The sequence below is a fragment of the Buteo buteo genome, chromosome 6, assembly GCF_964188355.1.
Source record: "Buteo buteo chromosome 6, bButBut1.hap1.1, whole genome shotgun sequence".
In the NCBI taxonomy this organism is placed as follows: domain Eukaryota; kingdom Metazoa; phylum Chordata; class Aves; order Accipitriformes; family Accipitridae; genus Buteo; species Buteo buteo.
In genome coordinates this window covers 18,938,513-18,964,617 of record NC_134176.1, presented here as the reverse complement: position 1 = coordinate 18,964,617, position 26,105 = coordinate 18,938,513, and the positions used below count along the sequence as shown (strand labels likewise).

General features: G+C 40.1%; 1 protein-coding gene across 6 annotated transcripts in view; it reads right to left on the bottom strand.

Annotated features, from left to right (window-relative positions):
* Window positions 1-951: 951 nt before the first annotated feature.
* CCDC88C (coiled-coil domain containing 88C) overlaps window positions 952-26,105 on the bottom strand; it is a 100,422-nt gene continuing 75,268 nt past the window's right edge. Inside the window, exons 16-31 of one of the 6 annotated variants that reach the window (XM_075029962.1) lie at window positions 25,590-25,717; window positions 24,555-24,696; window positions 23,755-23,943; window positions 23,218-23,379; window positions 21,803-22,080; window positions 16,892-17,035; window positions 15,178-15,364; window positions 14,793-14,938; window positions 13,282-13,371; window positions 12,214-12,452; window positions 8,109-8,291; window positions 7,635-7,703; window positions 6,768-6,836; window positions 5,714-6,015; window positions 4,492-4,707; window positions 952-3,278 (exon numbers count right to left, since the gene is read on the bottom strand). In XM_075029962.1, the coding sequence (XP_074886063.1) occupies window positions 2,262-3,278; window positions 4,492-4,707; window positions 5,714-6,015; window positions 6,768-6,836; window positions 7,635-7,703; window positions 8,109-8,291; window positions 12,214-12,452; window positions 13,282-13,371; window positions 14,793-14,938; window positions 15,178-15,364; window positions 16,892-17,035; window positions 21,803-22,080; window positions 23,218-23,379; window positions 23,755-23,943; window positions 24,555-24,696; window positions 25,590-25,717 (3,561 nt within the window). In that variant the 3' untranslated portion in view covers window positions 952-2,261. The remainder of the gene's footprint in view (window positions 3,279-4,491; window positions 4,708-5,713; window positions 6,016-6,767; window positions 6,837-7,634; window positions 7,704-8,108; window positions 8,292-12,213; window positions 12,453-13,281; window positions 13,372-14,792; window positions 14,939-15,177; window positions 15,365-16,891; window positions 17,036-21,802; window positions 22,081-23,217; window positions 23,380-23,754; window positions 23,944-24,554; window positions 24,697-25,589; window positions 25,718-26,105) is intronic. The other 5 variants (XM_075029963.1, XM_075029966.1, XM_075029968.1 and 2 more) reach the window with 5 other exon arrangements.

Sequence of the window (26,105 nt, the reverse complement as noted above, 5' to 3'; positions counted from 1 at the left end):
GGCAGGACAGGCACCCATACCAAAACTTCCCTTTATGTTCTCAGGAAGGCCCAAGTGCCACAGCATTGTGTGCTTCATCAGTTGTTCCATGCTGCAACGTCTGTATTTAAAATTATCTGATACTTGAAAGGTACTATGTTAAGTATTAAGTACATTTTTATTTAAACTCACTAGAACTGAGAAAGTAAATAATTGTAAATAACTCAGAAAATGACAAAGTGACTGGTATTTCTAGCAAAAGCAGATCTACAGTAACTGACAACTCACAGATCAATTCCTCAGCAGTCCAGCCTGCAGGGCAATTGAGCGCATGCCTCCAAAAAGGAGCTGAAACAAGGAAGAAACACCAGTCTTTCACCCTCAGTGATCTGGCCAAGAATCAACGTTCAGAGGGAATTTCTGGAAGAAGAATTTCAGTTTATCAAAAACAATCATTATGTTCCAAGATCGTTGTATAACACATAATTTTAAAATTGTTGCAAAACTATGGTTTGCAATTAAAATAGCAGAGAAGGCAGAAAATTTCTTTGACAATTCTCTTCATGTTCAAAGATGAATAATTTCTCACTTTTGTAAGACAGCCTGAGAGTTAAGCATGAAACAGATTGTACAACTTACACACTTGGTCAAAATTGACAGCATGCTTGGCGTTGTCTGAAGTGGTCAGAGAAGCATAAAAATCTAACAGTCTGATTCTACAGTGACCTGGAAGTCACTTAATTTGCATGATTAATCCTACTTAAGTCTTCAGTAAGAAGGTTACAATCAAATGGAAAGATTTCTGATATGCCTTCTGTGGCAATATATAAAACCAAATGCAACTCTGTCACACAGAGATGCAAATCAATACTGAGGCTTACACAAAGCTATTGCAGACAGATCTCCATCCAGCACCATAAATCATGGGGGTTTTTTTCCCCAAGGAAAAAAAAAAGTACAACATCCATTTATTTTATTTTAATCTTTATTATAAACAATTTTGTAGTTTCCAAAATGGGATTACTACATACTAGATAACAAAAACATCCTCAACTGAATCAGTTTTAGCTTTTACTAGGTTAAATCAGAACCAGCAAAACAAGTATTTTTTTTAAGGATTTAGTCTATTGCAAGAAAAACAGCTTTACAAACATGAAATAGAATTAAAGATAAGCATTTGATCATATATACATAAGCAGCTGATGACACTCTGGACAGAAACATACAAGGAAGTTCTTTGCACATAAATAGATTTTTAAAAGTATATTTCTCTCACATGTATACAAAATTATTTTGCTTTCTATACTGAGCAAAGTTCTTGTAGACAAAACCAAGGATTTCTAAGAGACAAAATCCCACATATAGCTTAGGATGTGGGCTGTCACACACACAAGGATGTAATAATACAATTTACACAGCATTCCTATACAATACTTGAGCTTCTTATATACATACTTACAAGACACTTTTGTACATGAGATGCCACCTTTGCAATTGAAATGGCATCTACCCTGAAAGGCTGCATTAGTTCCAGTGTTTGTATAAAAGATAAAACAAGTTTCAAAAGGCAGCACCACTTGGCTTGCAGAGTCAAGGTTCCACTGAGCTGCAGCTATAGTGAAGGCAGTGGAGTAATTACACTGACCTCTCTGTGCTCACACAGTCCCAGTGGGGAAGGTTAAGAACCCTTGAAGTCTACACAGTCTACACAAGTTTACCTCTATAAAATGTGGCTGTGGAGAGAAAAATTGATTTTAACAGATCCATGGCTGAAGCCACACACTTTGGCTCTTCAGCTTTCTCTTCAAGCTACTTAAGCCAAGTGTCTGGTTCTGTTTTTTCGGGAGAAGTTTGGCTTTTACATGAACTTTTCACTATGGTTAAGTTACTTATCAATGGTGGGCCTGGGTTCAGCACACACACGTGACCTGTGAAACTCTTCTTTAATGCAGGTAGAAGGGGTGCACAGTGCAGCAATGACAGAGGACCCTGCTAAGCTTCTCCTGGTGTGGGGAATGCTCAGCACCTGTGAGAATCAGGTGCCAAGCCTGCTGTGAGATTAGGTCAGGCTTCCACTTTGTTTCAGGCACAACAGTGTCAAAAGAAGGGCTGGGGTTTTGCTCCTTGCTTCTCTTAATCGTACTTTGTCCAACTAGAAAACAGTGCCCAGAGAACAGTCAGAGCAGCATGCAGGTGATGCCTTTTAAGACTTGGCACAGTGTCTAGCCAAATGCTACCAGGACATCAGCAATGCCAAACACACGTACTATTGCATTCGTGGGTTACACACACCCATACTCATACCAAACCGTCTGCTGATCCCCCTGGGGGTCCGGAGACCCAGGAGTACTGTTGGAGCTGCTTCCTCTCACAGGCTCCTCCATAGCCCCAGCACTGCCTTCTGGCAGCTTACCCTGGCACTTGGTAAGTAGGGCATCTCCCTGGCCTTGTCCTAGGGAAGTATTTCCGTCAGTGCTGCTGGAAACAGCTCTGGCAGGGGCCACTGTGGCCACCTCCCCAGTACGAGGGGCTGGCTTGGGTTTGACTTTAGAGAGAGTGTGTGATGCGGGTGAGTAGTGTTGCCCAGGGTTCACACGCTCCTGTTGCTGCGTGTTCAGATTGCTGGTGGATGCAGTGGGTGAGGCAGAGAACTGATGGAAGGAAAGCGGCCTCTCATCCTGGGGCGGGGCCAGGGAAAGGCGCCTTGCGTCAAGCTGCCGACAGCGGGAATCGACACCTTGCAAGGAACCTGCCACCTTTGCAGACTGTGGCCTCTCTCTTAAGGTTGCCTGGGAGCTGGTTGGCACAGAAGCCCTAGTGGTTTGACTGACAGCGTCCTTGCCCCCATGCAGGTCTGCTGCTGACTTCTGAGGGCTCTCCTGCCTGTATGTCTCTGGGCCGGTGGCTCTGAGGAGGTCTGCAGAGGCTAAGCTAAATGCCCTGCTCAGTGATGTACTCCTCCTGCTCACTGTTCCAGGCTGCTGAGGCTGTGCCATCTGCCGCATCCCACTGGCAGGCTGGTGCTGTGGTGTGTGAGGAAGCTTAACGGACCCCTGGGAGTTTGCCAGAGGCTCGGGTTCCACTTGTCTGAGGTTTGGCTTCATGTAATTTCCAGGCTTAGCTGTTCTTCCTTCTTCATTGGTGGTGGTCATCTTTACAGTTGCAGCAACAAGACTAGCGGGCATCTTAGCAGTCTCCTTTCTGGATGGCTGAACCAGCAGGTTCCCAGGAGTTGAAGGCTCATTTGCTTTCCTAAAATAATCACTGAGCAAGTCATCTTTGTTACTGGAGGTGTCCTGCTGTGAGAAAATATGCACATGCCACATTAATGACAACACTTTTTGTTTAAAGAATCATGCAGAATTTTGTGTTCAGATGATCTTCCTTCCCAACTAATTCAACCCAAATACAACCATAGATTTTATATTTAAAGAGGGGAACAGAAGATATAAATGTTTACAATGGGTATAAATCCAAATCAAGGAGTAACATGCTCATCATAATTAGATCATGACAGCCTTGTTTGCCAGACTAATTGTCTGAAATTTAAAGTTTCATCTCACTTGCAACCAGGGCAGCAGCTCTTTTGCTTCCTTTCACATCAGCCACTGTCACTGTAATATGAATATCATATTAATGACAGCCACTGGTATCAGCAGGTATCAATGATGGTCTGTCATCTTCCAGAATACAGTTCATCTGGATAACACTCTACTGTAACTTCAGAGACATAAAAGGAGACTATACCCTGGGGAGATGTGCTAGCATTACAAGAAAGTTTCATTGCTGCTTCATTGATTCCTGTCACCTCTCCCAGTCAATATACTACATGTTAAAAGCTGTGTACACAATATAACGAAATGTACACAAAATCATTACAAAAATGGAGAAATTACTGCTTGCCTACAATTAACTTGCAAATTTCAAGTCAGACAATTAACCTGGCAGTAAAAGAAAATATACAATGAATATTTCATGGGGATGGTCCATGCAATCCAAAGATGGTGGTATTTGATCACCTGCCACTGGACTATTAGTACGAGGCATACTCAGAATAGTTAAGGGACATGCTTTCTTCATGAAAAACGTGCTGAAACAAGCTCATGGAATTTACTTCTAGGGAGTATGTTAAAGCTTAATATATTCATTTCACTAGCGCTCCAAACGTTTCTTCCAGTCAGAAAACTCGTTTGCTGGAAGTGAATACCATCAATGGTAATACTGCAGTGGGAAGATTTCTATGCTCAACTAAATGTTAAAATGTTAGGGTTATTTTTAACTTCACCTTAAGCTTCTATTACGCACATTAACATTACAGAATGACTACTCCTCCAAAAGCACGCATGTTTATGAACAAGCACTGGAAATACTTTAAGAGCAATTAATGCAAGTGATCTGGCAGCCTTTAAAATAACAGCTAAGAGTTACAGTATGCTGCTATAGGTATTAATATGCTAGCAAAAGCTGTGGTAAGTTGGGAGCTGTTGCCTTCATAGCAAGAACAACGGATACCCTGGGGATATACAGTGAAGTAGATCTCCTATTTCGCCTGCCTGTTCTGTGCCTCACGCTGTCAGGACATGAATGACTGAGGACTGATTCGAGTGACTGCGAAGGTTCCTGACGGAGGGAAGGACATAGGGAGTAGCAAGAGGGATACAGTGCATCAGCTTCTAACAGAAATTGGTGCAATGAAATCATTTCACTCTCATTTAAACTGCGCCGACGCTGAAAAGGAACAAGGATGACAGAAAGAATGAAAATGGAGACATGATCAGGTACTTACAGAGAAAAAAAAAAATCAAATTTTAAACACCTCTAAAAGCTAAGAAATGTATTTAGGATAATAAGGGAATAGGAAGTATATTTAAATATTGCTCTGAAAATTCAAGGACCAGAATTTACTGATGCAATAAAATGGTACAGCTCTGTTGATTTAAATACTGTTACCAAGGCATTCATGAAACAGAAACGTCTCTTCACTTACACTATCAGTGAATTGTTGTTAAGACATTAACATGCTCGATACTGCACCGCCTCACTACTGTACAGCATGTCTGAGCAGTAAAAGACAAATGCCATCTAGAAAACAAACATTTCATTTCTGACAAAGCACTTCAGCATGCGGCATATTCCTGCAGTCATTGAACCAACAGAACAGTGCCAGTCAGCACACAAACATGCAGCATGGTGAAAGCATTGAGAACTTCCTTTGGTCAGAAAAATATACTCTCTCAAATGCACTGATAATATTTTCAGATTAGGAGATGGTTTTAACAACTGCATATTTTGCACTTCGGTTGAAAACTACTGTTAGGTTTCATTGCTAATTACAGATTTAGCAGCTGAAAATTACACAGAAAACTTATCAGTTCACAAATAAAAGTACCTGGAGATGAGAACTGATGATATAATATGAAACCCTGACCACAAGTGTTTGATATTAAAAAGCCCTAGCAGTCCAATACATAGTACTTGCAGTGAATTATCTGCCTTACTTGCCATATCTGATACACCAAAATAAATTAGCAGAGTGCTGTGCAAAAGTTAATCTTGCCTTAGTTGTTGGAACCGTTTCATTCATTTTGCAAGATTCAATAGTTCTCTGCAAGTTCCAAACCTATGAACAAGGATTTTCTTGTCTTTCTGTGTTTCCTTACACCCTCATTCCCCTGAATCAGCTTTGAACAGTTTTTTGACATCTGAGAGGGGCTACCTAGCTCTATTCACTTACACTTGGTGGGGACAGCCTGTTGCTCTCCTCTAAGAACTCTTCCAAAGTTACCATCTCACTGCCAGGTGAAGCAGACCGTTGCCTGCCTGCATAAGACTGGGATGGAGTACTCTTCTGAGGTATATCATAAGAGATCAAACCATTCCTGTGGGAGGAGGACTCATGCCTGCTGCTAGGGCTTAAGACGGCAGAAGCGGAATGAAAGGGACAGGTGTCTCGGAGCAAGGCTGGTGCCTCTCTGCTTGGCACCGTATCTTCACTGCTGAGACTCTCAGTTCTACCGTGGATATGATCTAAGGAACCTGAGGAGAAGCATAAATATCATTAAAGACACTGTTCTTCCCTCATTTCAGTAGATTTCTCACAGAGGTAGGAACTCTATCATCCAGGGCCACTTCCACACAGACGAGGTGGCATTTTTGACCTTGCTTTCTTCAACCCCAGAACTCAAGGCAGTCAGAACTTTGAAAAATCAGGACTAGTAAATGTCTTACAGTACATACTTTGAGAGCCTGTGTTAAACAAGCACAACTACTTGTCCAAAGAATAGGAATAACACAGATAGTAGGGCCTCTGTCCCAGTCCTGGCTGTGTGTGATCTGAGAGCCAGAACCTGGCAGTGGGAATGCAGAAAGCAGATTTTCCACAGTGCCAGGTCACCTGGGATCCTTCAAGGATGCACAATTTCAGCAAAAGCAAATCTCCAGAGCGCACTGATTCCATACACAAACTGTGTACAGAGTAAGTACAGCAGAGACCTGTTGTTGTAAAAGGAGTGCAAGAGTGGCCTGATACTTCCCACGATACGATGCCAAGGCAGATTGAAGCAAAACTAGACTGCCTGCCTTAAAAGCCACCCTTTGCCAGAATCAATCTTAGAAAAATACTTCTTGCCAGCAGTTTTGATTCCCAAGACAGCCATGTCCAGATTGCATAATCATTACAATTTCAAAACAACAGTCTCCCAATTTAATTGGAAGGAAAATGGCATTTTGCACACAGTTTCACGGAATTTCACTTCCTGTTTGTCAGGACTCAGCTGTAAAAGCTTTACCTTTCAAATTGAGAGGTGAACTACTGCTGGAAGCGTTTCTACTGCTCTCTAAACTGTTTGGCCTGGACGCTGAAAAACACAAAACAAGCATTCAACAAACAGATCTTAAGTTCCTCTGATTCTCTAAAAGACTTAGTTACAGCTTACCTTCTGAAAATAGGACCCATGCAACTAACTCACTTTGAAAACATTAACAATGTAATATACACAGTATGTCAAAGCCTAGACAGAGTAGAAACCATTTTCATTTTTCAAGTCAAGTTGTTCAGGATTCATCTTGTTTTTCTCACTTATTTTTTGCCCAAAGAAATATGTTCTAGGTTTTGCTTTTACAGCAACTATAAACAAAGTAATGTAAATACTGAAGAAGTTCAACAATAAGTTGCTGTCTCCTTCTCAGTTTGTTTCTTCAGAAGGAGCTGGTAACCAGCCTGCAAATTAAGTCTTTCACAAATCTCTAAGCAGGCAGTGCTGCTGCTGCACCAGTGCTCCTGCTGTGCATCCATACCCCCCACCCCAATTTTTTTTTATTGCTGATTCACTCCCTTAAGGAAGGAATTGAACATTGTCCAGAAAAATCAGCAACAAATCTGTAGGACATGCATTAAAGGATCTGTTGCTGGGGCAAGGGAACTTGTCTCAATGTCAGCATTGTTTTTGAAAATTTATTTTGGGAAAACATCCATTAAAAGCTTCTCAGTAGAAAAATAGAAGTACTTAGACCCACATTCCCCAAATGGTGTTGCATTACTACATCTCATTCTATCATGTTAATTTAAGTAAAATGCTTCAGGACAGTTCATGTGGATGCAATGAAACAAGTCTTAATGTAAAGGTTTAGAGCATTCGTATATGCTACAAGCTTACCATGCTGTCTGGTGCTTGCAAACTCTACCGCAGGGGACTGTTCACATAGGTTATCTTCTGAATTACAGCCTGAAAAGAACACAAAACTTAAAAGGCAATATTAAACACAGGAAGGTTAATCCTTCACATCAGTCTCCAATGCATTCTAGCAGTGTAGAAGACTGAGGTGATCAAGAGGCTTTTATAGAGGCAACATTGGAAGAGCAGCCACCATCTTATCACTGCTGTGAACCACTGGGCAGGGAACCATGGGAGAACTGGCATCCAAATGTAGTCTGTCAAGTTGATGACATTACAAGAGTGAGGAAACCCTGTATCTGATCAATTAAACCATTAAGCAGATAAAGTAGGAGTGAAAATACTAGTGCTCTCTTTTTGTGCTTGAATGCCAGTAGAAGCCATGTTTCACCCAAGCAGGAACTATGAAGTAGCCTGACTTGTACTAACAGCTGGTATATTAAATGCACTGCGCACCTTTTGGTCTGTTCTGGAGCCTGGAGATGGGGGTGGAAGTGTGCAGATGAATAGCTGACGTCGAGTAAGTCCTGGGACCCAGTTCCACACAGCAGTGTTTTGTCGCAGAGTCTGCTGAGATTTCAACACTATCATTGCTGCCTCCATGATGGGAATTCCTCTTTTGCTTTAGGTCCATTAGCACTTAGAGGGAAAGAGGTAAATAAATACGAGTCAATGAAAAACAGCATTAAGAGATTTGTATTTATCTGCCCATACAAACATGACAAGCAGGCACAAAGAAACTGCACAACAGAGGCACTAGTTTTGCAAGCTTTTCCATAAACAGTTCGGTACGGGATAGGAAATTTCTGCCACCAGTTTTTCAATCATGTGTGCTCTCTGTAAAGTGTGGGAGTGACAAGGGCTGCTTAGTGCCAGTGGGAGGGTTGATATTATACATGCAACAATTACCGTGAAAGGAGGAAGAAAAGGAGCAAAGACATGAATGCAGAAAAGATAAGCGAGGTGTGAAATTCCCATAACATTATTCCTTGCAGGTACATTTTATAAGCACTTACTTCAGTAATAAAATAGAATAAGAAAAGAGTGACAGTAGTCACCCTCTTATTCAAAGAGAAATAATGCTGATTTAGAAATTGTTTAGCATGATCTGCACACTAATAGATCTTTGCTGTGGGGTAAGAGCTCAGACTCTACAAGGTTAAAACTCTGCTGCTCTTATGATGCTCTGGTGCAATGATTTTTAAGTGGAATTCCTAGGATCTAAATATGAGAACAACAAAAACTACCTGATAGAATATTATTTAGATTCAGAAAGCTGAAGGCATCTTTCCTAGCAATGAGGTAGGTTAATTCATTTCTTGTAATGCGAATGTAACGCTTTGAGGCACACATAAAATAGAACAAAATTTAAAGAATTTACTATTGGAGACACCCTTTATGAGATGCAAGATTCTGGTTTTCTACATATTTCTATGGAGTACTTGCTTAACTAATAGTAACTACATACTGAAAACACAGAAGAGTGCAGTGGTCAAAATAAACAACTTGCAGAGACAATGGACAGACAGTTAGTTCAAAGCACAGAGCAGCAGCAAAGCTGTATTAGAGAAACGGACCAAGATACTGTCATCTTAGATGACTCCTAGAAGCTGACTTCAGAAACAACATTTTCTCCCACAGACTGCGTGGGCTCCATAGCACAGGGCTGGCGCTTTCTCTTGGAATTGAAGTTTATGGCATGCCTGTAGGGGCAATTACTGGCTAAAGCTTGGCATGCAAATCTGTATTTCTAATTGACTTTGTAGATGCAGTTAACACCTTCCATAGATGCCAGAATCATTAACTGCTCTGGAGACAAACGTTCTCTACAAATCCCAAAATGGGCAGCAACAGGCTGTTGTGCCAGTGTCCCTGGTTGTGCCACAGAGGGCCAAATCTCAGAGTGAGAAGGGAGATGAGATATTTTGGCCTCTCTGCTGAGCTCCCCGTAGCATATTGCCTGTGCTGCACAGATCTCTCTAACACGGAGTGGGGACTGGAACCACACATTCATTTCAGAAGCCACCAGATCATGACTATCATGCAGTAAGAATTCTGGGCAATGGATCTATGATGAAGGTTATTCCGAAGCTTAAGAGAACAAATCTACTTTCTTCTTCTAAAAAAATCTGTCAAAACTGAAGCAGCAGAAACTGAAACTTTAGCTCAATTCAAGATGAATTTTCATAACTGGAAGTGTAAAACCTTGCTGAACAGCAGGTTTGAATGCAAACGTCAAGCCACTTTGCAGAGAATAATTTTCCCAGTAGCTTCCACTCTATATTCAAAGTTAGACTATGTAAAAGCAGACAAAGATGTTAAAAAAACCTGCCATTTTAGCATTTATTGGCACAGAATGTTGGAAAAATCTCCAGAATTTGAAACTGCTTATATATTAGATTTGTATTTTAGTAGGACTACAACATTGTAGAAAGCATAGCAACAACAAACCAGTTCAACACTTCAACTGGACACGATGCAAGTATGTGATTGCAAGAAAATATTGAAGCGCATAGCAACTTCACTTATAACATGCACCACAGCCAATATACATACGCAAACTGTATGCCATGAGGTCCCCTAAAAATGTGCTGCATTGAAGAAATGATCCACAGTGTGCAATAGTGATTCATCTTCTACAGGAAAATTTAAGTCCATGTTCACTAATCTGTGCTTGTATTTAGAGTATTGTAAAGACATGCTGAGTGTTTCTATCAGGGTGTGTGTTCTTTTAAGACACGTGGGACTTTGTTTTTGTTGTTTAAAATATTTGTCAGAAATAAATGAAGATAAATGCTAAAGAGAAGGTGTTAGAAATCTCCCAATTCCGGGAAAGAAAGAGGTTCATTAGGAGAGGATGGGATGTCGGAAGAAGACCAGAACCGGAGCCGATTAGAGAGAGACTGATGATTCGATGGAGACTTAGGAGACTTTTCTTTATCCTTGATTTTGCTTCTCAAAAAGGCAATCTTTTTGCGCTGCGCAGCTAAATTGTTATCACCCAGGTATCCCAAAAAGAAGAAGAAAAAAAAAGTAAAAAAACCCTTGTAAATAAAACTTAAAGTGTCTTAAAATAGATTAAAGACTATGCAACTAGTAAAAACAAAAAAAGCTAAACAAAGACTAACATATATTTGGAGGACTGATTAATGCATAGTTAATCACAATTTATCTGACTCAGATTAATGTATAGATTAACGCATATACGTAAAATATAAGCATGTCCATTACGAAATTACTGTTAGGTCACCCAAAATGCTTTTACTTAATAAAGTAAAATCAGATAGGTGTGCATGTTACTTGGTGATTTCCTAGATGTCTTCTAGGCTTTAATAGCGATGCTCATCATCTCAACATAAGCACGTTTCATATAACACCAAAAAGAATGAAGCCCCAGAGACTTTATATTATCTCTGGCACTCCATGAGGGCCTTGTTCAGTGGCAACCAAGACCAAATTCCCAAGGTTGAACTTTGGTTGCATGTTAAACACTTAACATCTCCTGGAATCACATGGATGATCTGAGACATGCATTTTTATTTTAAGTGAATCAACAACCTCGAAGAATTAGAATGGAGAAAGGGAAAGATAAAACCCAATCAAAACAAAAACTTCAGCCAGACAGACACCTGCAGTAGTTTATAACAACAGTTCTACCCTTCCCAACTGCTCTCCTTCTGTTTCCCACACTCCCCAGTGGGAAGACAGGAATTATTATTTAAGGATTAATTTCAAAACCGCTTCTTGAAAAGTATTCCTGGAGAACAAAGATCTATATATAGAAGCTGACAGAAATTATCTCAATAGAATAAGCAAAGCTTGGCATATGTATTACCTTTAATAAAGATCACACAGTTATTTATTTTGAGGAGCTTTCTTTTAGATTTCCAATAATTAGGGACACCTGATTTAATGTATAAACTAAGTAAACAAAAAGAAATCACTTCATCTTCCTTACGTTCGCCTTACAGCATACAAAAAAATCATTTCATCATTTTACATTAAGAAATTCTGAGTTTGATTCAAAGTCAAAACATGGTATAATTCTCAAAAACAATTAATTACAATAAATTAGCATTTTCTGTGTTATTTCTTTTGTATGTGCGCCATCTCCTGGCAGTGGCTGTAAGACCAGCTATTATCTATTTGAAGAGTAGCTGCTAATGAACCATATTATATGGTCCAACTTAAAACTGCTTTGTTGCAAAATCCCAGTAAATGAAGTATTTCCACCAACTTATTCAGTAATGTGCAATAGATTCAGGCAAACCAAGAAACTATATACAAAAGCTGAAAGGAGAAGTAGTAGATAAAAGGAACAAATCAAACTAAAACCAAACCAAACCAAAACATAAACCCCCCACTTTCTAGTTTACTCAGCTTTTTAGTTTAGGGGTCTTTTTTTGCTTATTAAAACTTTGAGTTTATTAAAAAAAGGGATATAAAATGTAGTGTGATAGAGTATTAACATATCATACATATTAAATCTTCTAAAAATCTTTTTTAAAATCTTTAAAAAAAATACTGTTCAACTCATGAATTTAGGCTGGGCATTCCTTACCTTTGTTTGAAGAACCCACAGGATTCTCCCTCTCTTCCATAGAGTTTGACCCTTGAGAGGTATTATCCTGAGTCTCTTGTTGATGTTTCAGTTTTTGGGAGGCAGATGGAGAGTTTACCGTCTCTGGGGATTCAGAATGCCACGGACTGCTTTCTGCTGCTGGTTTCAACCGCTCCCTTGTCTCCTTCTTTGGCTTGATTAGTTTGACTAAGGCTCTGGCCCCAATCCAGTGGTTTTTCCTGATAAAGCAGGTTTTGTGAATGGGATTCATAAAATGCTACAAGAAGTACTCCCTGAAGAAGTTTACAGATGTGCTAAAGCCATCAAGCCATCCTACATTCTTTTGTTTACTGTCATGAATTGGTTAGAAAGATGCAGCATGAATTTCACAGAGCTTGAGATCCTTTTCTCTCCCAAAGGCAAGATGATTTTACAGAAATATTTCTTCACCACAAGAAATGCGACAAAGACAATCGTTCCCTCTGCTAGAAATCTAAACTACACATATGGACCCATATAAGACATTTTAACAGTGTTAAAAGGTCTACTACAGGAACAGACTGAGGAGGAAAGAAATGAAAACTGCTTTAAAGATGAATCCTGCTCTTTGCTAAGGCTATCAGTCAGAACTATGTGTGGTGGAGTTAGCTTGGCTCTTTTTTGTTGTTCTTAATATAATTTTTTAAAGTCCTTTCTCTCCGATGGACTGCTTATCCCCTTTGAAAGAGAAGCTCTGGAAGCTCCTACTGCTGCTTAGTCACCATACTGGGGGTCCCTCCTCCCTGCTAGGGACACGATGATATTCATCAGGGCAAAGTGGCTCTTTTCCAATTAATATGTTTCAGATCCCAGTATTAAAACAGAGGGCCCCATGTGAGGTACTGTGCTCTATATTAACACAACCTGCTCCTTCAGGGAATGGCTTGCGGAGCAAGAGTGAAGAGGGAAGTGGAGATGACACTGTCCTTATTTCAGTTGAAATTTCTGTTATCACCAGTTACGAAGAGCCCTTTCTGACCCTCACAAATCTGTACAACAATAACAGAACTGAGCCCATATGGGACTTACTTTTTTGGAGTAGGATCATAAAACTTGTACTGATCCATTATCTTCTCTTCAAGTTTTTCCTTGTGTCTCCTTAAGGCATTCAATTTATCACTGTGAGGGGGAAAAGCACATTCTGAAACATCTGTACAAAATTAAGCATAATGAAAATATTGAAGACCAAAAGCCACCAAGGGAGGAAAGAGATTGAAATATCTTCCTGTTGTGTAAGCTTCAGAATCCTACTGTCTGTTTAGAGGGAGCAAATGCAAAAGCCTACCAAACTTGCTGATGGGCGATTTTTGTGCAATAAGCATGAAAGGTGAAAGAACAACAGTAGATTGGTGCTAGATTACTCACTCATAACTCAGGCAGAGTTGCTTTGGTGGGTGTTAAGATTAACCTTATTCTGGCTTTTGAAAATTCGTTTGCTCATTGTTCAGTCGTATTCACAGGTTACTGAGAATTACTCAACGGTTAAGATCCTTACATAGTTTGAACTTCTTGTCTAGGTGATAACTGGGTATTTTATTCCTGTTCTGCTTACTCTGTTGTAACTAGAGAAATAAATAAAGTTTGATCTTTTTAAGACTACTTTGGTCTCCTGCGAGCAGTGTCAAAGCACTTTCAGCAGTGCCGTGTAATCTTACGATTCTTTTTTACTCATTGTTTTATTAACCTGCACAGTGGATGTTAGGAAATCTTTTTTCATTCAAGTAGTAGGTCTAATGTACCTCCATCACAGAACTGTCAGACACCTGGATAAATATCCTTAGAGTACATTTGAAGTGTATTTAGCCAATTTCAGCGAACAATTTCTAACATTTCAACCATATAATCCAGTACTGAAATAAAAGTCAGTAACTCCCACATCATCCTGAAGTGCTTAGAGTAAAACTCTTTGGATTAAGAACACTTTTCTTCCTTCTTTCATACCTGTAAGAGAAATTCACTGCAGTGAGAACAGGATTCTTTGTAAATGTACAATATGTTTAAACAGGGTATCTCACTTAAGTGTGTCACCTTGTGCATGGGGGACACAGCAGTGAATGTTGCATCCTTAAAAAAAACATCGAAGGAAGTATTTCTTGTAATGCAAATGACAAAAACTAGAGGAGTATGGGTATTTGCTGTTCTTCAGGAACCTAAATATAAAATGACTTGCATAAGACTAAATTTTTGTTGCAACTCAGCTGTTTTCCAAGCTCTTCAGAAACCTTTGAGAAGTACCACTGGGTTTAACATTACCTCTTTTAGAATTAAGTTTTCCACATGGTTTCACCTATATTACTTCAAAAGAGCCATGCTTGTCCAGGTGTGTAATGAACAACCCTTTGCAGTAAGGCAATGCGAAGAAATTTTGTAGTTTCTCCCCTTTACATGTATCTCCTCCTAAACATCCCCTTTTCTAGCCAGATATCAAGTAAACCTATAATTCCCCTGCCTGTCCTTCTACTCCTGATAGATGATTTGTATTCAATGTTTGTCTAGATGACTTTTTTTAGGTTTCACAATTCAAATCTCTAGTTTCTTACATGTACTGTTTCTGTTCTTCATGATACTGCTCCTTGTTCTCCATGTTCTGCTCCAGTAACATCTGATTCTGTTGGCTCAGCATCTGAATCTGACTCAGGAGATGATGGTTTTCTTCTTCCAGATTTCCCTTTAGACGGGACAGCAGCTATTAAACAAGACACATTAATCTCTCCTCTGCATCTGGCTTCCCTGGAAATGCACCATAATCAAGCTAACACAATAGCATAGCAACTTAGGATACAAATCGATAAACTTTGAAGTATATGGGGGTGTTGTTATGACCACATAGCTTGACCTTCTACATATAGTGTGCCAAAAACTTCACACAGTGAATGTTAGCTGTCTAACAGGAATGCAGCAGTATACCTACCTATAGCTACTCACCTCACAATGGTTATCCAGCTTGGTCAGGGAGATATCCATGGACTGGTGCTGCTCCTTCAGCTCATCGTAGCGAGCCTGCCAACGATTCAGCTCCAGCTGAGAGTTGTTCAGGGAAGTTTTCAGCTCTTTAGTGTGTGAATGCAGCCCTTCATATTCTGCCTTTAGTTGGTTGTGCAAGAAATTCACCCTAAACATGAAGAAGCCAGCAGGCTTATGAAGGACACTTCATATAAAGCACCTCATATTCAAAGACCACACCATCTGTGTGCAGCTGTCACTAAATCAAACATTAAGTTCCAAAAACTAACTCCTAAAGATATTTTTATTCTAAGCATATAATAAAATTTTATTAAGAAAGTAGTAATAGCATTATAAAATATTTCAAATCTACAAAACAACTGAAAGGAAAATAGATTAAAAATAAAACTTCTACTTCCTCAATGTGTAAGAAACACAACAGAAATTTCTAAGGCACAATGTGTTTAGGAGCATTTGGATATAACAGCAGCTCTATTTGGCACAAATGAAGAACACTCACAGAATTTTTTTACTGATGCATGAAATATGAGCATTAAGTGCCCTGAACTGTGAAACATTGTAATGTTACAAGATGATACTGTGGCATTCTTTCATAGCTTTTGGTAAATTTAAAAATGTCTACAAATCATGAAGGCATAATATTAAATTAATAGATAAGTAAAAAACCATTAATTTCTGTATCTGCTGACAGATCAGCTAAGCCTTGCTCTCTGCCAGCACTGCAATCAACATTTTGCAACATCTTCCTTTGTCCCTAGAGAAACAGTTGAAAACAGCAAGTTTGAGGAAACCTCCTTAGCAGAGCTCTGCAGCGTTCTAAAGTACACTGCAGTTGGGACAGCATATGAAACTTTCGTGACTGAACTTAGCATGTGCTTTTTAAATATGAGTCAATCTGACGTTGCTTTAACTTGATATGACCTTGGCCCCTTATTTGTACCAAACTATTTCTCAAAATGCCTTTGTAGTATGAACAGTGGCACTGAACTGGTTATAATGGAGAGAGCCCCAGTAGGGATACAGGTTGGCGGGGGAGGGCATGTTTACTGCTGCATTATGTAAAGTTCAGATGTTAGCTCACAAAAGGGGTTTTGACATGAGTTAACAGTAACCCAGTGATCATAGGAATCACTAAGCCCACTTTTAACAACAGGAAACAAGCCTCTTTCGAGTATTAACAAATGGCAACTTTCTCTGTGCAATAGAAAATAAACAGAAATGTTAACTCCTAGAACTAAATCATACTGCGTAAAAAACATAACAGTTCTCCTCAAGGGAAAAAAACTGGGTAGGAACCATTTCACACAACTCTAGATATTATTGGGGGTTTGGGGTATTTGTAGTTCTACTTAAAGACAAGCACTTGGAAACAACTTATTACAGAAACACTTGTGAACTGAACCACATGTGGAAGCTTATTTTGAATGAGTAAAAGTCCCTGGATCAGATCATGTTTGAAGCACAGGATAACAGTACTTGTTGACAGTGTCCATGAAGCTGATAAATGAGTTAAACAAAATGATCAAATTAACAAGACAGAAATTGAGAAAAATTAACAGACACATTAATGAAGGTATTCTGGAGCTACAGTTAACACAATACAGCAAAACAACTGCGTGTTTTGCATAATTGACTTTTTAATGATATATACAAGAATTTAGCAAGGGAATCATACCTGTCCAATTCCTCCCTTAGCTTCTGATTTTCCCCAGTGGTTATTGCATTTGATCTCCTCTCTTGTTGCAGAACCTCTCTCTCAGTTTTTAAAACTATTTCCAACTCTTCCAGTTCTCCCTTGTGTTTCATTAAACTGTTGTATCTGCAAAAAGCAGAGTAGCATACTCTCAGCTTTCATTTAAACATTTTTCTTCCTCTAGTGTAAGATTTTTAATAGGTAACACCACAAAGACCAGAAAGGAATTTTTTCCTGCCTGCTTAATTTCATATACATTCTTGTGGTTAAACATTTACCAAGGCTGAAGAATTCCACACTATGCATGGAAATTCAGCTTAGTCTGTAAGTCAACAGGGAGGCTTTTAGAAATAAAATGCATTTTTTTAAGCAAACTGGAATGCAATTGCCAGAACCTTATTTCAATTCGAGATTCTGATCATTTGGTAAAAAGCATGCAAGTCTCCAGGGTGAGTGGAAACTGCACCATTAAACTGGAATCCCATTCGCAAATAATTGTCAGTGGCAGGTTTCAAAAACCCGACTAAACAGCAGAAAGCAGCAGCTGAAAAGCAACAAGAAAGCAGTGGAATGAGCAATAGTTCATTAGGTAACAACCTAATGCATACTAGGTTATATGCATAGCTAATAGCATCCTGCATAGGTAACAATCTCCTGCATATTCCAGGCAGATGATGAGGCTATTATCAGTGAGATGAGAGCATCACACCTTTAAGTAGGGGCTGACCCACCTGCTTGAGTGGCTCTACTCGTTCACTACTGAGAAACCCAAGAACAACACCAGTGTTCATGTCCAGGCTTTAACTGTTACTTGGTTTATACAATTTGTGCATAAATCATTCAAGGCAGGGAGATGGGCAGAGACACAGGGCGGATGCCATCGACTATGTCTTTAATTTCTATCTCTGGAATGCTAAAATAACAGAGGTGTGGAACAACTCCCTTGATACTTTCCACAGGCATCAATTAGGCAGGCTTAGCCTCCCTGCGCTGCTACACTGCCCGCATTCAGAAAATGCTGCAAAGAATGAGCTGGCTTAAGACCACTTTGCAAAACAGCAAGCTGTTCTCAGATTTTTTTTTCCTCTGGTGGCCTCTGTCAGCCTCTGTCAGGGTCTGTGCCCATACACACACATCAGCAGAAGCCACTGGTGACACTGGTGCAGTGAATCTCAAAAGTCATCATTTTTCTGTGACTGTGATAAAAGGATATTGCCCTGAAATATCCCTGGGCAGATACACCTGTGCCAGTCATGGAGAAACATACTTCTAAGCAATTTTAAACCAGCAGCTAGTTGGAAGATCCAGCATTGCTTGAAAAACCTAGAGACAACAAGCGTCATCTACCTGCGACTCTCATCCCAGCGGAGATGAATGCAGAGCATAGTTACTCTGCAGTCACGAAAACTTCAGAACAAAAGCAGCAGACAGCACCAAATACACTGCCTCCTTCCAACTTGTTTTTCTTTCAGGCTACCATTCCCTTCATCCCAGGGTCAAATTGCAGCCTGTCCCAAATTCCAGTCCATTGAAGGGCCACACAGAAAAGTACCTGTCTCCCAGACAAAAGCTGCTTTTTGCTATTCATTCCCAGTAACAGCAGTGGAGTTTAATTAACCTTATTTATTTATTTTCTTCCTCCATTCAGCTCCAGGACATTTCAAATTCAATGTCCATACAACAAATGGAAGAATCTGAAAGCAGAGGAAGGTTTCACATACAGCTCCAAGGATTTAAAACAGACTGCGTGCCAATCCAGAGTCTGAGAAGACAAACTCCACAGTCAGTCCCTTGGCAGAGATTATGCAGAAACTGTCTTGTGAATTCTTTTGCCATTTCTGTATGATAGGGCTACTCTGTTCATTTTTATCCAAGCTCTCTATTTTTTAAAGAGGGCTACTTAGAGAGAAGCAGTATACTGGTCCAGTTTCAGTGGTTTGGCCCAGCTCTACATGCTGCCTTTGAGCATGAGAACCCCTGAGGCAGACCACAGCTGGTAGCCTAGATATTAGGTGAAAGGCAAGAAAGAGACTGTCTGTAAAAATGCAAGTAATACTGCATCTCTGGAGCCCTAATGAAATCCCCAGGCAAAATTTTCTCGTATTCCAGATTCAGCATGGAGTCTACCATTTGAGCAGGATTTGTGCAACCTGACAGGCTCTACCACTGGGGGCAAGGTTATCCATCCTGTAGGCTATTCAACACTCATGTTCACTCCACTTCTCTAAGCATCAGGCACTTGGACAGAGGGGTTTTAAAAAGATTTTCTTACACATGCAAGTGAAATACATTTTGGCTCTGATGCAATCCATTCCTGGGACTGAACAATCATATTCCTCTTTACTCCTTTTGGTTTTCACTCTTTCTGCTGCTTTGTTAGGAGAAATACTGTGGGTAGGTATTTGTGACTGAGAGAACTTTAAAAATGCTCAGCTATGACAGAAGACGTGGCAAAAGGAACCCAGAAAAGTAACTACCAGCTAGCATTGGTAACATAATAATACAAGTCCCTGCAATATGTAACCCTCCACAGCAGGGATTCTGTTTTTCCAGTGAGATGAGTTTTTCCAGTGTCTCTGCAGGATTAGACTTCTCCAGAGTAAGCCACAAAGAAATGCTCAAGGATCTGCTAATCAATTGTGGCTAGTAAGTTACTACCTCCCCTTATAAATGTGAAGTATGTAAAGCAATTTAATAAAATGCAGCAAAAGAGTCCAGCCTTCCTGTGTTCACTGAGACGGTCAGCCAAACACCACAAAGTCAAGAAACTGCTATTAATGGTAAATGATCCTAACATACTAACTCTCCTTTTCTTGCTAAGTCAAACCCACATGTCTGTGGTTTGCTGGGCTATGACAGGCCATTTCACTGCAGTTACACACAACCCATTATTAAACCCCCACTGCAGTGCTAATACTGTGCAGATAGAGCCATGGGAGGTTTAATGAGGTTTGCTCAGGTGCCGAAAATATTCTGTGGTTAGACTGCATCACAGTGAACTACACAAACCTCAGGCATCTTGGCTGTACATGGTGTTATGAGTCCACAAGCTAACTAAAGTTGCTGTGGGTTTTTTTTAGACAAGTTGCAGTCATAGGTTTATGCAGGAGTGCAAACCTGCCTTAAGCAAGAGAATTATGATTACAGTGCTGTCACCAACTGAGAAAAAACAGTTACCTTGGAGTTGGGACAAGCAAACCCCATCTCTTAAATCCTGCACAAGCAAACTTCTTGGATGCACTGAGCTGCTCTGGGAAAATTTAGCAGGCGGTACATTCCAGCCCAAGTTGAAAGTAAGATATTTCATCTTAGCAGTTAAATGCCTCAGCATGGCAGAAGAAAACAGTTTTCTTGCAGCTGTTTTTCTAACTTTCTCCCCTCTGCTCCCTCAGCCAGCTGAACTGCACATAGCACATGATGGAGGGAAAATAAAACACACGCACAAAAAAAGCGGCTTGTCTTTTTTTTTCTGGCAGCCAAATGGAGACACAGACTGTCCTTGGACAAATCACCTTGCTAAGTATTTTTGAGACTGATCTGCTGAGGAGGACACTGCACTCTTAAAACTGCCAAAATCAACCTGCTTTGAGTATAGAAAAGGCCACCATCTGCTCCCCTGCAACATCTCTCACTGGCAGTCACATCTCGGTAACAGACAGTTCAAATTCTTAATGTTTACAATGGTGACCTGAGCACTTATCACTAGAGATAACCTGGTTTTAGAAAACCACTTTTTTCTCAGGCTAGAACTGTTTAATAATTGGTACTCATCAAGAAAAGAAAGAACCCAACTGCCTCAACACACCACAGTGTGATAATCTCAAGCAAAGCCTGAATCAAGGAGAACCATTAATCAGTCTGAGAGAGACTTGGTAAGCAGAAACAGTGTCTGTGTAATCACTTACAGCTCATTTAGTTGACAGCCAAGCAGCTGTCCTGTCAAACAGCCCTGGCGGATATTTTAATCACAACAGGTTTATTTCTGTACTTTATCAAAATCCACCGCACATGTACATTGTATTGCCAGCTCTTTAGTCTTTGGGAAAGAGAAGTCTAACACCAGTTTTTAGTCCACCCTCAAAGATCACCACTGAGTTGCTCTGAACCCAACTCATGGTCTTGCATAGAAACTGAACCTAAATACAGTATTTTGAGGAAAATCACTGAATTGTGTAAGAAAAGTTTTGAGGAATAGGCAGAGCAACATTTATATAGTCGTACATTATATATACTGTTTTATCCATGCACAGTCGTCAGAAAATTACAGTGACTAGAGACTAAACAATAAACAGATTACTCTGATTTCACAATTCAATTGAAGGTCCAGAAGCAAAAGCCTTAGACTGTAAGAACTAGAAGAAAATAAATAATGCATCACTATTTCATAGCTAGCTCAATACAGCTTCCTTCAGAGAGCCTCCTTTGTCATGAGATTGATGCCACACACAATCTTCAATGATTTAAATTTCTCAAGATACATACTACTCACACATAGGTAATTACCTAGGTGACTTGCAGACCTTACTGTATGACTAGAAAAGATACCCCACACAGTAGAACTGGGAGAATCTTTTTAAGGCTGCATGTTATTAAAGCACAGATCCTTAAATGTAGTAAAGCCATTTAAGGTACTTCTGAGAAAGTATCCCCAAGACCCAAGCCCATGTTTGCTAAATATCACCAGAGTCATCTGTGGTCTGCCACCTTCAGAGTCTAAAATCTACAGCTTTGCAAATATTTTCATCCAATCTCCTAATGACGGCAAGAATGAGAAGGCACTTTTTCAGGGGAACAACTTAGGAGCTTCCATTTGTAACTGGAGACCAAGATTTAAGGCTGAAATTGTAACATGGGGACATCCAGCTACACTACACCCCTGAGCAGTGAGCGTACCTCTCACCCAGACCTTTGTGCTCCAGATCCAGGTTTTTGTGTAATGTTTTCAGGCAGCTGTGCTGGTTTATTAGCATTTCATATTCTGCAGACTGCCGTTCATGCAGTGAAGCAAGGTGTTCATGGTCCTGAAGCAATGACTCATACTCAGCTTTCAGCTGTTCCTTCTGTTTCAGTAGATTTTCATTCTCATTTTCCTTGGCTGTCTGCTGATTTTGAAGTAAAGCATTCTGGGCCATCAGTGAAGCACTCTGGGAGCTGAGGGTTGAATTTTCTACCTGAAGTTTCTCAAATAAAAAGCAAGCGTTACTTATTTACACCTACTGGTACATACAACAAACATGTAGTAGCAGCTTGTGTCTGTATAGAGCTAATCAAGAATGCATCCATTGCTTTGTAGACTTAAGGTATCTATGGACAACTTGGCATCATTTTGGTATTATTGCTGGTAGTATGCACCATACAGAGCCATGCTATCAGCAGTCTGAAAAGTATCAGAGTAACCTCCAAACTGAAAAAACACTGTTTTACTAGCAGAAGCTCTTGAGACTGAAGACCAAGATGAGCTGGAATACTCGCAACTCAACTGCATCTCTGACAATCATGTACAAAGCCAAAAGCTACCCCATGTTTGCATACAAGTAATGAAAACTTAAGTTCACCCAAACTCAAAAAAATTAACTGCACCACTGTGTATGGGGGCAGCACTCCTAACAAGTCTGGTTTTAGTAGATAGGTAATGCATTAATTTTGTATGTTGGTTATATACTTCAATTACAGGTGAGAAATAATTAAAAAGAATAAAAACAAAAAATCTGTGAACATGCAAGAGGAAAAGCTTAAAAAGGGAAATTCACATAAAAAAAAATTAGAGCTAACCCAATGTCGTCCTTTAAAACTGTTCTCTTTCTGAAGCTAAGCTTATTTTTGCAAAATTCAAGTAATGTTTAAGAGTATCTTTTTTCCACCAGCAACTTCAACATTCTGTCTGGAAGTATGAAAATTGTGATTAGAATTCATTGCTACAACACCTCTTGGGAACTGACTTTTGTCGTCTTCCCATTTCTCCAAGCTCTTTCACAGGCACAGCATTAACAGAAAAAAAGAGCAAAGATCTTTTATTCCAGAAATGCAGCTTCTGGAACAACACACCTGGATTTTGCTGTATTGATTTTAAAAACTTATCTCTAAATAACTACCTTCTTAACAAAGGCTACCAGACATTAGCTACAGAGTCGATTTCCATCCTAGTTTGGAAAAATTCAGACCTCAAGCTAAGCTCCACCTTATGGGCCTCATCTTTACATCACTACATCAGCCTACCAATACAAACATTTTCTTATTAGCTGTCATCTTCTCCACACTACTATAATCAAATCCACTCTCCTGGCACAGAAGCACAAGGTTGTCCTGACCTGGAGTTTGGCCGTCTGTGTCTGCAGGGCAGTGTTGTGCTCCTGAAGGAAGACGTTTTGCTTCTGTAGTGTCAGGATCTGATTGTTGAAGGAGACATTCTGTGTTTCTAAATGCTTCAGCTGTTCTTTAAGCAGCTGCTTCTCAGCATGCAGGGCTGCATTCTGAAAGAGAGATGGCATTGAAGCTGTGACAGGAACAAATGAAACAGCTGTCCTGATCATTTGGAGTCCTATCAAAGATGAGAACCAATTAGTGATAATCATTTTGCAGCAAACGTGCAAAAGCAAACTCTTCCTAGCATTGAATGAAGATAGGACAGATGTTATACACAGGATTAATCCCTGCAATGATGTTACACAAGACATATATAGCATTATAGTCCCATGCAGTCCTAAGAGATACCCAAGGAATTTGGTAGACTCATGTGCTCCAGAAAACCCACCAGATGCCTACAAGCTCAAAAATCCAGTTCCCAGCAACCCACTCATGATCACAAGGGTAGTTTGTGGGATAACAGGAAACAGGAGAAGGCTTACATTCCTTTCCAGTTCAATTGCCCTGTCCTTCAGTTTCAGCAGCTCCATGGTAGCCTCTCTGTGCCCTGTTTCCAATTTCTCATTCATTTGGTGGTTGGGAATGAGTTTCTCTGCAGAATACCTCAGTGACTTCTGAGCATACTGCCCATCCTGTTGAGTCTGCTTAAGTGCATCAAAGTCCTTCTTCACCTGCAAAGGCAAAAAGCAACAACCTTCAACACTGATATTAGAACAGTGGGATTTTTACATTATTAATGATGGAATATGCAGTTCCTCTCTTGCACTGTAGGGACTTCAAGGGATTCAACAACCATTACTCTCACTTCACAGATGGGGAAATTGAGACAAAGACAGGTGGAGGAACCCATGTCTCTTGGCCTCCAGTCAGGGGCCCTTGGACTCACGCTCAGTCACCTAACCACCAGACTGTTCTTAGGTGAGATGTTTCAACCGCAGTCTTCCTCAGCCTATGCTTTCATTAAACAAGGCAGAAAAACAAGACCATGGCAATGAAAAAAACCATGGGAAAACAGAGATCTGCAAATGGTGGTTATGTAAAAAAACCTCCTCCCATGCCCCCAGACCAATAATTTTTCTGAAATTGGTGCTATTATATAGAAAGGTACAAGAGAAAGCAGTCCAGTCAAAAAAGGTTTTTGGGAAGTGCAGGTATGGGGCGGGGGGGGGGGGGGGGGGAAGTGTAGAGATAACTTGGGTTTGCTGAGTATTAAAAAAAAACCAAAAACATGTGAATGTGCAGAACCACATCACGAACAATTAAAATTCAGTTAACCTCTTACCATATTTAGATCATTCTGTAACTGTTGGTTCAAGTTCAGAAAGTCTTTCACTTGAGCCTCCAGCATTGCAATCTTTTCCTCTTTCACAGCTAGTGTTGTTTTTAGCGCCGATTCTGTTTTGCTCTCCAGAATCTTGTATTTTCTGAAAGACATGAGAATAGCTTTCCAACGTCTGCCCCTAGGATATAAGCCACCATCTATATAGGAGACTTCACCTTTGCCCATTCCAAATCTCACCATGTTACATTATATGTATTTGCTTCTTCAGGAAAATGCTTTCCTCTACTGCTGCAGACCGCTACTGATATTTTATAGCTGGGGAACCTGCTCTTGGAAAATCCAATCAATTTTAATAGAGGTAACACCAGCATGGTTCTACAGAAATATCTAAGAGCTATGTAACTTAAAATAAGATTTTCTCTTTTTCCCCTAATTACACTACATAAATTTCTCCTCAAGGCTCTTTTGCACATTCTTGACAAGGAGAAAAATCTGCAGTAGACTCTAAAGTCTCCTATGAGATGGGTATGTTTCTCTAATCAGGTCTTATCAAGAGGCCTATATACACATGGATTGTTGGGATTTCTCTGTTCATTACTATAGGACTTGCAAAGGAATTTCTTGCAATCAGGAATTTCTTCGCCAATATCTATGTTTATATTAACAGGTGGTTGAATCACCACTAACATGGAGTAATGACAGACACTGTTTAACAGACACTATTATTACTTGTAAAGAGAATATGAGGAGGAATACACACTGAAATAGCTACCCAGCTACTCTACTGGAGAGTAGAGGGGGACTGTAGTAACACTGGCTGGCATGGAGAGAGAAAATAGCATCCAAGAAAAAGTTTTGCAAAACTTGCAGTATACTGCCAAGCTTGCAAGAAAAACATATGCTTTATGGCCAAAATTGGTAAGGGTAATTGGAGTGAGACAGATGAGAACCAAAAAGAAAGGCAAAGGGCTTGCATTAGGCTGAGAAAAAGCCTGCAGAGTCAAAAGAATGACTAAGAGAACTCCGTTTCCTTACGTGTCATCATTGCCGTTGTCATCCTGTAGTAGCAGCTCTTTGTTCAATCCTATCTTCTCAAGTTCCTGGCTCAGTTTGTCCAGCTCACTAGACAACTGTTGACTCTTCAGCTTCTCCAGAACCAAATCCTGTAACAGCACTAACGTGATTAGTTACTGTGCAAAGGGTGGTGATAGTTCTCCAGCACTATAGATTTTTTTAAAAAGTACTGAAAAAGTCATTGGATAAAATCCTACTTCCAAGAAGGTCAGCTAAAATTCTTTGTCAGTGACAGCTGAATGCAAAATTAAACTGATTGCTTTTATTTATAGTTTACTTGGAATAAATCTGAAGAATGCTTCTTTTGGCCTTTGTCTCACTCACTGTACTGAACTGCTTCTGCCAACACTGGCATCCTGCCCACCCACCAAAAGAGGGAACGTGTAGAGGCCAGGAGACATCCTGCCATTGTGCCACAGAAGGGATGTGCGCAGGTCAGCGGACACCAGCAGAGGGAGTTCCCACCTCTCAGCTAGG